This window comes from Pleurodeles waltl, chromosome 3_1 (assembly GCF_031143425.1).
Source record: "Pleurodeles waltl isolate 20211129_DDA chromosome 3_1, aPleWal1.hap1.20221129, whole genome shotgun sequence".
Classification (NCBI taxonomy): Eukaryota; Metazoa; Chordata; class Amphibia; order Caudata; family Salamandridae; genus Pleurodeles; species Pleurodeles waltl.
The window spans coordinates 918891188-918907127 of record NC_090440.1 but is presented as its reverse complement, the minus strand read 5'-3'; the positions used below and the strand labels follow the sequence as shown (position 1 = coordinate 918907127).

Sequence of the window (15940 nt, the reverse complement as noted above, 5' to 3'; positions counted from 1 at the left end):
AGTTGATGTGATATCTGATTTATGATTACTGTCCTAGATAGTAACAGCACCAGTCCTAGGCGTGTGCTTTCCCAAGGAACCACATTTCATAATTTGGGATGGTAAGACTCCATTACAGTTCCTTCTATCACAGAGCACTGTTTCCACATTTTCACACTGTTTGCCACGAATTGGGTAAATAACAGTACTCCATTTTAGATATATACTAAACCATACCTTGTTTTACAGCGCGACCTGCACTTTTATTTTTTGACCGGATGTACAGTTGGCTTAATGTAAGTGACTGTTCCTTAGTTTATTGACTAGGATAACGTAGCATTATCTACTGTTTTGGTTATAGGAGAAGTTGCATTTTGGTCCTGATGAAGTGTTGAGGGATCCAGTCGGACCACTAGACGCGAAACATGTTGACCCTAGATTAGAGGTTCTATGGTATTTTCAGGCCTCTTAATTATTTTCTCTGAAAGTTACTGAGCATGACTTCTCATACTTAACTTTCAATTTGTTTTTAACCTTGGCCTATACCACTTATTAGTTGAATAAATTGGTGAGGTGATTTGAGGTTTAGAGACAATTTTTGTCTTTTTCTCTCCTTATTGTTTAGTGTCTGCAGATAGGCATTGTCCTCAAATAAGTCAACTACGACAGTCACTATTAAAGAACTCTGGCAAAGTGCCCCCTTCTGGGGAGCCCATCAGACATTGCAGCGCCGGTCTGACATGAAGCATTCCCGATGATGAAGCATGACATCCATTGGGATGTGTGAGGGCTCTTGCTCCTAAAGAGTTAGGTCTCACTGCCCTTTTATTCTGGAACAGTGTACTCTATGTTTGTTGTGATAGACTATTTTGGGAGACTGTACACTGGACCATCAACCTCTCTGTCCCTTTTTCGTTGTTTAACATTAGGGCTGCCCTCATATACAGTTTCAGTGGTAGATTCTGATCTGAAAGGAGTAACAAAGTCATATTTAGTATGGCCAGAATGGTAATACAAAATCCTGCTGACTGGTGAAGTTGGATTTAATATTACTGTTTAAAAAATGCCACTTTTAGAAAGTGGGCATTTCTCTACACTTAAATTCTTCTGTGCTTTACAATCCACATCTGGCTGGGTTAGTTGACAGCTCCCTTGTGCATTTCACTCAGACAACCCCCAAACTCAGGATGTTCAGTCGCACCTGCACAAATCTGCATAATGAATGGGTCTTCCTGGGCTGGGAGGGTGGAGGGCCTGTCACTTACATATCAAAGGACATTGGCCTGCCCTCACACAATGAACTGCCACACCCACTACTGGGACCCTGGCAGACAGGATGGAACTGAAAGGGGACCTTGTGCACTTCTAAGCCACTCTCTGAAGTCTCCCCCACTTCAAAGGCACATTTGGATATTTAAACAGGGCCTCTGACCCTGCCAACGCAGACACTTCTGGACATGAACCTGCAACCGGTCAAGAGGAACTGTCTGACTGCTCAAAGGACTCACCTGACTGCTTTTCTGCAAAGGACTGCTGCCCTGCTGTTGCCCTGCTGCCTTGCTGCTCTCTGGCTCTGCTGAGAAGTGCTCTCCAAGGGCTTGGATTGAGCTTGCCTCCTATTTTCTGAAGTCTCAGGGCCAAAAAGACTTAGGCCCTCATTCTGACCTTGGCGGGCGGCGGAGGCCGCCCGCCAAAGTCCCGCCGTCAGGTTACCGTTCCGCGGTCGAAAGACCGCGGCGGTAATTCTGACTTTCCCGCTGGGCTGGCGGGCGGTCGCCTTCAGGCCGCCCGCCAGCCCAGCGGGAAAGAGGCTTCCACGATGAAGCCGGCTCGGAATCGAGCCGGCGGAGTGGAAGCTGTGCGACGGGTGCAGTTGCACCCGTCGCGTATTTCACTGTCTGCGCAGCAGACAGTGAAATACATTTAGGGGCCCTCTTACGGGGGCCCCTGCAATGCCCATGCCAGTGGCATGGGCACTGCAGGGGCCCCCAGGGGCCCCGCGACCCCCCCCTACCGCCATCCGGATCCCGGCGGTCGGACCGCCGGGATCTGGATGGCGGTAGGGGGGGTCGGAATCCCCTCGGCGGCGCAGCAAGCTGCGCCGCCTTGGAGGATTCAATGGGGCGGCGGTACACTGGCGGGAGCCCGCCAGTGTTGCCGGTCCGACCGCGGCTTTACCGCCGCGGTCGGAATCCCCATTGGAGCACCGCCGGCCTGTCGGCGGTGCTCCCGCGGTCCTCCGCCCTGGCGGTCTTTGACCGCCAGGGTCAGAATGACCGCCTTAATCTCTGCAAAGAACTCCTTGTGCAGCGAAATTTTGACGCACAGCCTGACAAACATGATGTACAGACTGCATCGCGGTGAGAAAATTACCGCATGCTGAACTGGAACGACGTAGCCTGGCTCCCCGAGTGGAGATCGACACAGTGGCAGCGTTGCGACCGGAACTTCGACGCACGGCACCCTGGATCAACACATTGCCGGACTGGAACAATGCATCCTGACTTCCTGCGAAAAGAATTGATGCAGCGCCTGCCGTGCGAAAGTAATTTCCCTGCATCGCCCACCGGATCGACGCAGCTCCTGTGACTTTGTTCTGCACGCCCAGGATTTCTCTGCATTGTCCCCGGGGCATCCAAATACCCCGCAACCCAAAGAGGATTCAAGTCAGCATGCCGGAAATCGACGCAAGGCAATTGCTGCATGAAAAATATTGATGCATCATCTGTGTTAGCCCAGAGAAACCGACGCACACCTTTCAGTTTTCCACGCATCTCCTCCTCTGCATCCCTTGTGGATAATTTAGATGCAAACCAGGTACTTTGTGCTTGCAAGAGACACTTATTTCTTTTAAGAACTTAAGACTCTTTTTATCATTTTCTAAAGTGATATTCCAGTGTGTACTTACCAAATCTTGATCGTTTTGACCTGCATTTAATCAGATAAATATTCTATATTTTTCTAAACCTGTGTAGTGTATTTTTGTGGTGTTTATACTGTGTTATTGCATGATTTATTGCACAAATTATTTAAATATTGCCTTCTAAGTTAAGCCTGACTGCTCAGTGACAAGCTACCAGAGGGTGGGCACAGGATAATTTGGATTGTGTGTGACTTACCCTGACTAGAGTGAGGGTCCTTGCTTGGACAGGGGGTAACCTGACTGCCAACCAAAGACCCCATTTCTAAAACGTATGATAGTGAATATGTGGATTTACGTACAGTTTGGTGTGAGTGGGTGGTTGTATGATTGTGGCAGGATGGGCATATGTTAGTGGCTGTGTGGCTTTATAATAGTGGCTTTGTAGCCTCATTATGGTGGCTCTATGCCCCTATGATGTATGCTGGTGTCTGTATGTGCATGATGGTAGCTGTGCGGGTGTTTGATGGTGGGTGTGTGAGATGATATGACTGGGAGATAAATGGGTGTCTATGGAATGGATGTGTTTTTGGTGTGTGTGTTTGGGCATGTGATGATGGATTTGTGACTGCTTATGGTTGTAAGGGCACACAATGGTGCTTGTGTGGACATATGGTGGTGGGTGTGCTGTTGTATATGATGTTGGATGTGTAGCCTTCTGATAGTGTATGTGTTTGCATTGTATACTTTTTGTGTGGGTGTATGTTGCTGAGTGTGTTGGCTTAGGATGGTTGTTGTGTAAGCATGTGATGGTGGATGTGCTGAGGTGTAATGGAGAGTATGTGGATATACAGTATGATAGCAGCTGTCTTTTCTACTCTTGTTTAGGATCTTCCTTCTAGCTCCACCCCACCTTCCTCCAACACCGGAAAACAAAGACTTCATATGGACCAGTTCAAGTGCAATAGGCAGGAGGACAGAAACTGCCTGGAAACAGTCTCACAGTTGACTGTTGGAATGCACAAACAATATCTGCAACTGTGGTATACCAATGGAACAGAAACGTCCTGTCCAGATGCCAAGATTTCTCTAATGGAATCTAGGGATTCCACACCAGTGCCAGCAAATACCTTGTCTGTGATCCCTGTCTGGGCTACCCTCAACAACTCCCCTTGCTATATTTGGAACAGTAACAGTGGCATTGTGTGAGTTCTGCCTAAGTGATCAAGTGCCAAGAATTCTTGCAGCACTGAAGAAACCTGTCCCTTTTCGTCTCCTATGCAGAAGACCAAGCATGCCGCAAGAGGATCAACAACGACACATGGGACTTGAAGTAGTTTGAAGTACTCACTGATGAAACCTGGCATGGGATCCCAGTTTATTTGGTGAAGGGATTTTTTGAATGGCCTTTGGAAGAACCCAAGCATCAAGATCTCCTGGACTGTGATCACTGCGACCCAGGTGTAGCCTTCTGTTCGACCAGTGTTGCTGCTGCTGTTTACCTAACTCAGTACAGGCAGGCACCATTAGTGGGTCGTCCACTGGGATATCTAGGCTTCACCCTGCCATTTTTTTCACAGCCCGTTAGTCTTAGGTAAACAGTGCAGAGGCTTGTTGTAGTATTTACTTATGACTAATGGGCTGTCTGTCACTCCACTTGTGTAGCCCTCTCCCTGAGCTCTGACTAGGCCCAGAGAGACCCTCAGTGCCTGTGTAAAGATGTAGCACTAGCAGCAGCCATTTATCCCCACAGAAGCACAGAAAGTGCTGCATGCCATGGCTGGAAATGTTACTACCGCTTCAGGAGAAGGGCAGTGCAGCTCAGCTTGAAGAGGAGTGTTGATCATCCCTGCAGCGCCTCTTACACCTCGTTTTACCACCTTGTCACAGGGTGGAGTGGGGTGAGTGTGCTTGCTGATCTCAGCTCAGCAAGTGAGAAGTGGGAAATGGAGAAGATGGTGAAAGAGTTCCCAACCCCACCCTCTTCTGGGCCATGATTGTGTGACCTCGTGGTCGTGGTCTACAGCTCTGCTTTCACCCCAGGCCTCTCCAACAAGCCATGTATGTCTCCTTGTCCTTGTTGCACTGTCCCACCATTAACCGATAGGGAACCTCTTCTGGAATTGTGGAGTCCACGAGAGAGCCTGGCCGACCCCCTGAAGAGGTGCCAAGGTACCAGACACATTGTTGTCAGGACACAACTCAAAGTAACAGGTCTCATTAAATTTAAATGAATTTCCTCGTCAGTGGAGTCTCTTTCACTCTCACAAAAATGAACACATGCAGACAGGGTCTCCCCTTCACACGGAAGAGAGTCACTAATAAGAGACAGAGGGCGAGTGCAGTATTGGAGACTACCTGGAATACAGGATGTGCAAGGAGGGTCGGTGGGAACATGGCCGCATGGAGAGGTTTGTCATTCGGCCAGAAGGGACAGTACAGCGGTTGCCATGCTGCGGGCTCTGCTTCTCTGAGGGCGGACGTTGCCCCCAGCATGCCCGCCCCCGTATAACGTTTAATCTGACCTCTCTGCCTGGCCTCCGGTCAAGAAAAAGGAAAAGAGGGTGGAGGAGAAAGAAGGTGGGTGGATTGAAATAAAATGTGACGGAGAGCATGACAAAATGCAGCGCGCACCATAAGAAGAAAGAGGGGGTGTAGAGTGTGTGAGCATGCATGTCTGAGCACGTGTGCGTGTGTACGTATGTAAGTGTATGCTCATGTGTATCTAAGCCGGGGTCTTACGGTGCCTACTAAAGCCTTCCCGTACTTTTTCTTCACTGTACTGGATCTCTACCTTTGTTTTTCGAAGATGACTGGGAATCTTTCCAGGTACATAAATAGTCTTAAATATTTGTTTCTAGAGAGAAAACTAAAATGCCAAATAGCCTTGTAAAAATAGCAAAATATGTGCACCTACGTTTACTTGCTGCATTGTAACAGCGGTAGCAGCAGGTCTTGATTTAAAAAATAAATTGTGTTGCATTAATGTAGCCAACGCAGCAGTTTTAAAAGGCAAGTCTTTTGCTGGCATGAAATATGAACTAGTACCGCTCATATCCCCTTCCTGTAACAATAATCTTGTAAAGGGGCAGCACGTTAGTGACTCTACAATTTAGAGGTTTTGGAGCAGTATGAAAATTCATTCAGAGATTATTACTGGTTAAAAGTGAGTCATTTCTAATATCTCTTTCCATGGACTTAAGTGCTTGTTTTTCTATAGGAAAAAATGTCACCCTTAGTGGCACACATTTGGCAGTTTGATGTCACTCTTCAGAACACTGAAACAATAGAAAGGTCACACATATGCTGTGTAAGAACTTGGTAGCTATGTTAACTTGTGTGGGGTTTCCTTCCTTTTCTTGTATTTGTCCCTCCTCTGGAGCATGGCCTCATTATTTCTGTCCTTCCACTGCTTCTTTTTCAGGCGCCATTTTTTATTAGTTAAGCACTCAAGGAGAGTTCATGTGTTTTCCAGCTGCTTCCCTTGCGTACATTTCTTCCTCCCCACCACTCTGTGTTGCTGTCTCTTGCCCATGTGCTTCTCACCAGTGGCGTAACAAAGGCCTCCGCAGCCCCCGCAGTGCAGAGGTCCCAGAGCTCCAGGGGGCCCCCTCAGCACAGTACCCTGTGCATGGGCGGCAAGCCCCTGAATAGGTCCCGGGGGAGGGGGTCCCCCTCGAGGTACTTTGCAAGGGTCCCATCTCAAGTTTCATTAGGCCACTGCTTCTCCCCACCAATCCCCACCCACCTATGTGTTGTGCTTGTCCTTATATGCTTCTCCTACCCAAAGCATGTTGCTTTCTCGCTTGTGTTCTCCTCCCTTGAGTGCTGCCTCCCCCTTCCATCTGCCTGCTCCCCATTGCTGCCCCTACCCCAGTCTTTTTCTGTTTATTTATTTATTTGGAGGAGGACCAGGCAGCAAATCTAAGTCATCCGCCTTTAACTGGTAAAAAAGAAAATGGCGCCCACGTCATTTTGTAATCCCGCATTTGTAATAAGTGTGTTGCGCGAACCGAATGTTGCAGCCATGACACCTTGTCTATTTTCATCGTTTTGCCTGCTGCTCAGCAGAGCTAAAAGGGAATTTGCTAAACCAACTGCAGGTACAAAAGGCGAAGCCTATTGGCTTTGCCAATGCTTGTTTATATTGTTTTATTTTAAAACCATTAATACACTTTTTCTTAAATTGAACGTTAGTTGAGCAGGTGGGAATACTTGAAAGACACCCCTAGGAGCTACTCCGTTAAATTTTACAGTGACGTGTACGTTTCCTGGCAAGATTGCAGGAGCTTCTGTATAAGCTTCCTGGTGCTAACTAAGCTCAAGCCTGGAGGCTAGTACTACACGTGCCATTTATGACTCATTGGACCTCTTCACTATGCTTCAGGAACTTAATCTGTGCAGACTTTGCAGCATTGAAGTAGCAGTCCCGCGGGCTAGAGTGTCGCTTCAGCAATCTGTGTGCTCTGCAGATCAGAGCTTTAAATGGGATCGAGTCAATTTAGACTTTCATCATTCATGCGCTTTAGGATACTGTAATAACGAGATCTGTTCACAGCTCGATCGTGCAGCAAGACTGACATCCAGGGTTTATATGTACAAAAACCAAACAAGTAATTGTTTAATGTTTTCCTGTTAAAATGGGCAGCTGTGCTGCTGTTATAGCCTTGCAATCTCTGGCATCTTATAAATCATAAAAAGTGTTTTTTTTTTATTAAGTCATCTGTCCTGTAACTCTAACCTGTGGAAGGATTAGTCATTCTAAATTTTCCAGTGTGCACCCTTTACCTCTTCTGGCACTTTACCCTCTACTCTTTGCCCTTTGGTAGAACTTCGCATATGCTCAGTGATGAATTTGTTAAAGAAAAAATGCCGGGTCCACAGGTTTGTTCAGATGCCCGCGGGCGGCTGTATCGATTGTTGGGATGTCGAATACCAAGCGGTGCTTCCTGGGCTATTCTGACCGCGGCGGTAAAGCTGCGGTCAGAAAAGGGGATCCAGCGGTTTCCCGCCGGATTTCCCCTGGCCCAGGGAATCCTCCATGGCGGCGCTGCTTGCAGCGCCGCCATGGGGATTCCGACCCCCTTCCCGCCAGCCTGTTCCTGGCGGTAAAACCGGCCAGGAACAGGATGGCGGGAACGGGTGTCGTGGGGCCCCTGGGGGCCCCTGCACTGCCCATGCCACTGGCATGGGCAGTGCAGGGGCCCCCTAACAGGGCCCCACAAAGATTTTCACTGTCTGCTTAGCAGACAGTGTAAATCGCGACGGGTGCTACTGCACCCGTCGCACCCCTGCAAATCCGCCGGCTCCATTCAGAGCAGGCTTCCTCATTGCAGGGGCTTTCCCGCTGGGCCGGCGGGCGATCTTCTGGAGATCGCCCGCCGGGCCAGCGGGAAAGTTAAAATGACCCCTGCGGTCATTTGACCGCGGTGCGGTCTTTGGGCGGTTTCCGCCTGGCGGGCAGCGCCCGCTGCCCGCCGGGGTCGGAATGAGCCCCATAGTGTTAAATCCGCTCATGCCTCTTTCATTCACCACCATACACTCTCTGCCCATTTATCTCACTCCTTCAGGTTCTTTTTCAATGCCGAGTTCTCCCTTTGTCATGTGTATCCCGTTTTTCTCCTCCTTCTTTTCCCTTTTTATGTTTTTCTCTAGTTTTGTTCTAGAACAAAGTCTGATGAGGAAAAATAACTGCTGATTGGACCCATCCCCAACCACCAGTTCAAATTAAGCACTGCATATGGAGTCGCAAATTTACTTTTACTTAGGTGCCCCAGTGGTCCTAGATTATCTTCTATAAAGCCCACATTCATTTGGGTCTTTTTATCTATTACCTAATGCACAATTCTGAGTAGCCCCCTTAAAACTGAATATGCTAGTACTATTTAATGGTGTGAAGAACAGAGAGAGGTTATAACATATGGAGGAGTGCAGCGCAATGTGGGTGACAGAACAGGATAACTGACATTTTGCACTATTTTTTGAGTAAAATGCATCCTTATGTCCATTTTTTGGCATGAGGATTCCTTTTTTGCAATAAAAATAGCACAAAATGACATGGCGTGAACAACAGCCACTTGCATTCTGCATGTTCGCGTGCTTCGCATACTCCAGCAATTTACTTTTTACCAAAACAAGGTCTCAATTACGCAATATGACATGGTAGTGTAATTTGACATTTTGCAATGCAACCATAATGCGAAATGATGGAAATTATGCATGATTATGCCAGCATAAATTACCTTTCATCTGGGCTTTATAGACATATGAGTCAACTATATCATAGTGAAAAAAAGAATGTTGTAAAAATAGAAAAAAAAAAACAAGGCAACATGCCATCTATGCAGGTTTTGGAACAGCATCATTTTATCCTTCAGGATGCCTCACCTCTTTAAAGAACACTACAGTGCTCTTCTGGATCCAGACCTAGCTACCCCTTCAATGATTAGTTGACTTCATAATTGCCTCCGACCATATACTGCAGTGGTTCTTAACATGTGAACTGAGGATTCTTTAGGCCCTGCAGCTCCTTTTCATGGTGTCAGTGGACCCATGACCCATGCGAGCTTTAAACATTATTTTCTGTCATTAATCTGGAACAATATAAGCCAAATAACTGTATAATAACTTATCAGAAAACACTGTTCCATCAAGTAACAATACTTTGTCTACTGTAGGGTCACCCTAATATAGTTGATATATTTATTAATATAATCAATAACAATATGTTTAACATAATAATCATAAGCATTTAAAAAATGTTTTTGTCAAATGCTGATTGGTAGTTCGGGATCAAGCATGTGTGAGTACGCACAGTCACTGTTCACATTAGAACATGCTTAAAAAATATAAGGGGATCGGAGGATTAATGGTCCAGTGTATGCTCTAACCTTAACTAGCAATCAATTTCAGACTAAAAAACTATTTTTAATTGTTTATGATTTTCTAGGATGTCCTGCACATCTGTTCTAATTGATCCATCCTTGTATCCACAGACAGAGTGCCCAAAACACCCTCTCAGGCTGGCTGGTCTCCTGTCAATGGTTTTACATGGAATACACTTGCAGGTCCAACCACATCCACTACCGGAATTGAAAAGGGGGCATGCCTTTTGTCAGTGTTGGAATGGGACAGAAAATAAGCTCAAGAACCAAATTAAAAGTGGTCTCCATTAGTGAATTAGATAATTCAAAAAGTGGCCCCCTTATTCACAAAAGAGGGGAGTTTTGAACTTATAAAGACCTGCTGAATACGTGTTTTGAATGGTATGAGAGACTACATGGATTTGAGCTTGCTGCAAGCAATGTTTGTTTTAATAACAGGAAAATCAACAATCAAAACAAGCCCACAAGTCCATAAAACTGATCCACAAACAACCATAAAACAGTCCACACGCTGACCTGTCAGACAAGCCCATTGGGCACTGCCTGAATGCCCTATACGCCAGTCTGATCCTGAGTGGTATTTCAGTAATTCCACAGGCAGAGTACCACTTTCCAGTAGGCAGCCTCTACTCTGGCATAAGGAGCACCTGATCTTCTAACTTTTATGCAGCCACTGTCTTTGCCACCTTTTGACACAGAGTCCATGCATGTTCTTTTAGTTCCTGCCTGAGTCTGTCCTAGGCAAGTGTCAATCCCATTACTGGTTCTGCCCCACCACTTTTGATGAAAGCATTAATATTAGTTTCGGAAAAATGTCTTATTACTAGTTGGACTCATATTCAAACCTGGAGGGCCGGAGTCACAATTTTCTGTGCGGAGACTCCACACTCGTAAAAATATTACTTGTAAATCCCTTTGTGAATAGCAAACAATCATAAACTTACACAAAGTATGTTTACCTTTGTAAATCAGGCTCCACTTCCAGAGGAAAGTAGATGTGCTATGTTCATATAGAATATACTTGTTTGTGTATTTTTGTTACAGTACAAATTGTAGAAATGGCATAGGGGTCCCTCGCTTCAGGTTACATTTTCATGGGGCTCACAGAAGTGAAAACGTTTAGAATCCATAATGGACAGCACTCTGGTGCTGTTGGGGTGTGTTCACCCTATAGGAGTACACTGGCCCTGGATGTGACGTTGCTATTAGTCCAAAGTAAGGCAAAATTAGAACTGAAAAACAATAATATACAAAGACCAAACTACTGGAACTTTCAGCCCTTCTATTTGTTGAATTGTTTGACAAAGACCAAAAAGTCAACAGCTTTATTCCTCCCTTCTTCCCATTTGAATACCCTATTAAGCTCAGACAGGCAGTGGAGACTCACCCGAGCAGCAGGATGCGTCTGAATGCCAGAAGAGTCCCACGGGGCAGCACGGGGTTGTACTTGGATCACACTCAGATGGAAGGCAGGGGATGGCACCGATATTACAGTAACACCCAACATCACCAATACACTGCCCGTTACAAGTGGGGTCTGGACACGAGGGCAGTGAGCTGCTTGCGCCTGCAAGAAGAGGGAAGAAGGAAATAGTTGTTAACACATCAGAAGGAAAGTGAATTCCAAAGGAAGTTACATTACGTGAAGCCGGAACAATGGAAGTCTTGAAACACATCTTCATAATCTCAGAATATATTTCACCAGCTTTTCTGGGCACCCATGCGCTGTGCAGTCACACACACACATATACACACATACACACACATATACAATCACACAACCGCACCCCCCCTCCCTGTCCGCTTTTCAACATATATCTACAGCAGCTGGTGACTTGACCACGCAGACGAAACTTCCCAATATTTATACAGAAGGATCACACAAAGATCCTAAAATGATCCAGAGCACACCAACTGCTTTTTTTCAAGAAGGGGAGAAGCATTTTACGCACGCATACTAAGGCCCATCGCTCCACCTAGGTACACCCGAGACTCTTTTGATCTCCTCTTGCCCTGGTTTTCTTTAAGCTTTTCACCTTGAACAGAGGTTTAAGGTACAACTCAATGAGGATACCACTGCTACTGTTACTGGAAATAACAAAATAGGTCATAATCAAAAACATCAGTAATAATGTTTGTAATATTATTGCTATTACAGATGTTATTAATACAACATTAAAAATACCCCTTAACAGCTAATATTGACCCCATCGGAATTATGAGATCTGCAGAAAATCTGCAGATCTCTTAACTTTCACAAAAGAGATTTTGTCCATCTAAAGCTGCCTGAGTCCCCGTGTCACATTCTGGCCTAACATGAGGAGTTACCGGGGGAATTGGACCATCCTTCCCCTTTAAATTCTTCCTGTCTTAGTGGACCCTCAGGGCTGAACCCACCCGTGGAGTTAATAGTATCACTGGTTTCGGTAAGTCTGTGGTGGTGAAAATCTGACCCATTTTTGGGCCACTCATAACGAGGGCACTAGTGGATAAACAAGCTCACATCATCAGCCTCATTCTGAGTGGTGTCGTCTTTGCAGCTGGTGAAATTGAATTGTGGAGGTAAATTGTTTCTGCACATATATTCTGAGTTACGCATGCCCAAATAGTTAATAATATGATTTTCACAGTACCTATTAACTGCTTATTTACCCCATCACTGGCATATAAATTTGAAATGAGGAGTACATTTACACTTGGGTGAATTTCCCAGCGTAATATCATGAGAGCAGGTACAGTTTGAGCTCACCTGGGAATCAAAAATTGGGTTGAAAGCTCACCCGCATCTGTTGTTGGAATCTCAGAATAAGGGCCTCAGAAGAATAATGACAGAAGTTCATATTGAGGGCACTGGTGGCGTAAGCTCGCACTCAGATCAATGCTGGAAGAAGCTGAAACTGAGGGCACTGCTGGAGAAAGCCCATGATGGGGGAACTGTTGAAGGGAGCTCACCTTAAGGACAATGCAAATAAAGTGGCTGCAGGCACTACTGATGGGAGAAGTGCACAGAGTGGCCTCTACCGACTCCTGATGAAAGTGAGGCTCGCAATGACAACATAAATGGAGGAAGGTTACACTATGAGCACTACTGCAGCAAACTTCCCTAAGGGCAACCCAGGAGGAAATTGTACACTGAGAGGCTAACATCAGAAACTCATACTAAGATCGTAGCTGAGTGAAGCTCTCTACGGCACTCCTGGCAGAAGATCACAGTAGCAGTATACAGGGAGGAATTTCAAAACATGAGTACTGCTCATATGCCAATCCTGGAGGAATCATAGACTGAGGATACTGCTAGAAAATATTTACACCAAGGGGCTAAAATAGGAAGCTCACAACTGAGACAACCGCTGGATCTTGTTCACTGCAGCACTCCTTGTAGAAGATCACGTGAAGGGATTGGTGGTAAAAACATAAACGAAAGGCATTTTTGTACACTCTCAAAAAGAGAGCATTGTGGAGAACCATCATCCTAGACACTGCCAGAGGAAGCGTACTATTGCACTGCTAGAGGAAGCTCCTATTGATACTGATGGAGGAAGCTGGAACTTAGAGCACCACATGAGAAAGCTCACACGGAGACCCTCAATGACGGAGTAAACTAAAACCAAGGGCAAAAGAAGCTCACAAGAAGCAGTTTTTCTCCTGCAAGGATTACAAACAAGAAAATACTCCCTGGTAACGCAGGGACATTGAGTGTAATGACAACTGTACCAGCAACTGCTTTACATAAAATGATAAACAAAAGAAAGCCTTTAGCTTTCTCAAACTACAAACATTAGGCGTGTCTCTTGCACGGACTGTGGTTATTTCTCCAACATATTTTAGGTTTGAGTTTAGATTACAGGTTTCCATGTCTCATTACTGTCAAAGCTGCTCTTTCGTTTACTTTTCTGTGATGGTTTGGACTTATGGTGAGTTAATGGGTTATCTCTTCCGTGCTCAAGGCATCAGTTATAAAAATAAAATGTCTGGCTCATTATGGACGTTAATCTAAAACCAAACTATTTTGGCGAGCTGGTGGGGCTTTTCCTGTTTGGAGGGAAGTAAGAATATGTTTCAGGTCTAATTGGGCAGCACATCATTGGACTGTCAAACATAGGTCAGTCATTTGAGAAAAGCTGGTGTTCCTTTTCAGGTGGACCTGGCCTTGTAGTTCAGGCCGATCTATTCCTATTGGAGCAGGATCAAGACTGCTTTGTGTATGGCTGATTCCTGTCTGAGGTGGCACCATGGGCAGAAGAACAATGGACTGGAATGCTGCCAAGTGTAATTACCAGTGGGTGATATTATTTCAAGTATTCCACCCATCGCCCCTTTCCATACCTCAGTGTGATGCCCTAAGTGCAACAAGCATGCACCATGCTCACTGTGCCAGAGGACTCAAGCTACACTCTACTGAAGAGGTCAAATTTAGCCAAAATGTGTCTTGTGTTTTCTTTCAGAGGGGAACTGACCTGGCATTTTGGGCTGCACTGTTACTATTTGTGGCCGTTTGGCAAGACTGTGAGATCAAACTGGCACACCCTATTTGTCAAAAAATATGTGTCATCCCTGCCATTGAGCAAGTGGGGGAGAGGCAAAGGCAGCCCTCCCTGGACCTTAGGGCCTATCAGGAAGGGAAAAGGAAAGAGCATCCTGCCCTTTGATAAAATGTGAAGCACAAAGTACCCAGCCACCTTTGGACATGGCTGGGGAGAGAACATGCACACCCCATCTTTGAGCAAAGTTGGGCACAAAATACCCCACTCTCATAGGGCTGGCAGAGTGGCTATCGAATAGCTCTTCTCTTATTTCTGGGCAAGGGTTGTAGACTAGGCATAAGCCCCCTCCCCCATTACCACCACCCAGGCCTTAAGACGTGGCAGGGTTTAAAAAAATAATTTGTACACCTTTAAAGAATACGAGAGGCATAACAACCTTCCTGGTCCTTGCAAGGTTGGTAGGATGAACCAACAGTAAGAAAGCAGTGCTGCTTTTAGGGAAACCCATGCAGTTGGCCAGTGGAGGGATCAAAGCTAACCCTCCTTAAACCTACAGTAAGGCCAGAATGGGAAGGGGAAATAATCCCTTGGCCTTGCCTAAGGACCAGGGAGTGGTTAGAAATACAACAAATCCCCAATATACCTTGCATAGTTGTCTGAGACATCCAACCTTGCCTAAGGCCTAAAAGAGATTGGTATTACACCCTGTTCCCCCATTTTTCCCAGTAGCAGAACTGTTTTTCTCCCATCATCCTTGCCTTCGCTAAGAGTAGGGGGTTGTTTATTATTTTTAAGCTCCGCTGATGCTACCACTCTTCCTGGGGAACCTCAAAGCAGATGGGGATTTTGATTTCTGTTTGAAAAAAAAAAGATAAAACGTAGGCACCCAGTTAGCTGACAGGTACCCTAATGTTCTTTTTGCATTTTTGTCAACACTGCAGCGGAACATTTATCTTTGGTCCTGGACCTTCTTCACCACACACATTCTTGGGCACAGTAGGGGTGGCACTGAATACCTGATGCCAAAACTTGGGCAATGTGCTTTTGGTTGAGGACTGCAAAAACAGACTCTGTCCACCGTGGCCCACACCATTCTGGTGCCAAATGCATCCCCAGCCACCTAACAACTGCAATCCAGCCATTTTTGCAATTGCAAACAGGGCACCGGCCCAGCTGTCCCAGTCTTATTTCACTCAATAATAAATGGGAACGAGGCTTCGTATACAGCGCTGCACCAGCATTCCACGGTGGCTCCATGTTTTTTTTTAAACATCAGCCAAGAGCTTATGAGAAGAATTCTCTCTTTTTTACTTATACCAATCCCTAAAACAATTTGTGAAAGTTGTGGTTGTAAAATGTTGAGCCCTGGTTGCCGCTAACCACAGAGGGACGGGATAGGTATAGCTACAACATTTTTACTATCTCATGCCTAGCTGCAATTCTTACTCTGGTTAGAGCTTGCCTCTGACTATAAATCGACATCCCCTGGTCTGATTTATATTTCGGAAGTGAAGTTAATCCATCACAATGGTGACGGATATCCTGTCAGCCTAAATATATATTCCATAGTATGTAATTGAATTTTTATTTTTGGGCAAGGGGTACTCATTGGCAGAAATATAAAGGAGGCCCTTTGTGTGTTGCAGGGGTGAGTTCCCACTCCTCCTCTTTCATGTAATCCTATCCAGTCCCCTCTTGGTCAACAGTGTCCTGGGGGACATGGGGTATTGTCC

The 15940-nt window shown here is 45.8% G+C and overlaps 1 protein-coding gene across 1 annotated transcript in view; it reads right to left on the bottom strand.

The window, feature by feature from the left end:
• LOC138284759 (uromodulin-like) overlaps positions 1–15940 on the bottom strand; it is a 175522-nt gene that overhangs the window by 142073 nt on the left and 17509 nt on the right. Inside the window, exon 3 of the mRNA XM_069223896.1 lies at positions 11111–11290. Within this exon, the coding sequence (XP_069079997.1) occupies positions 11111–11290 (180 nt within the window). The remainder of the gene's footprint in view (positions 1–11110; positions 11291–15940) is intronic.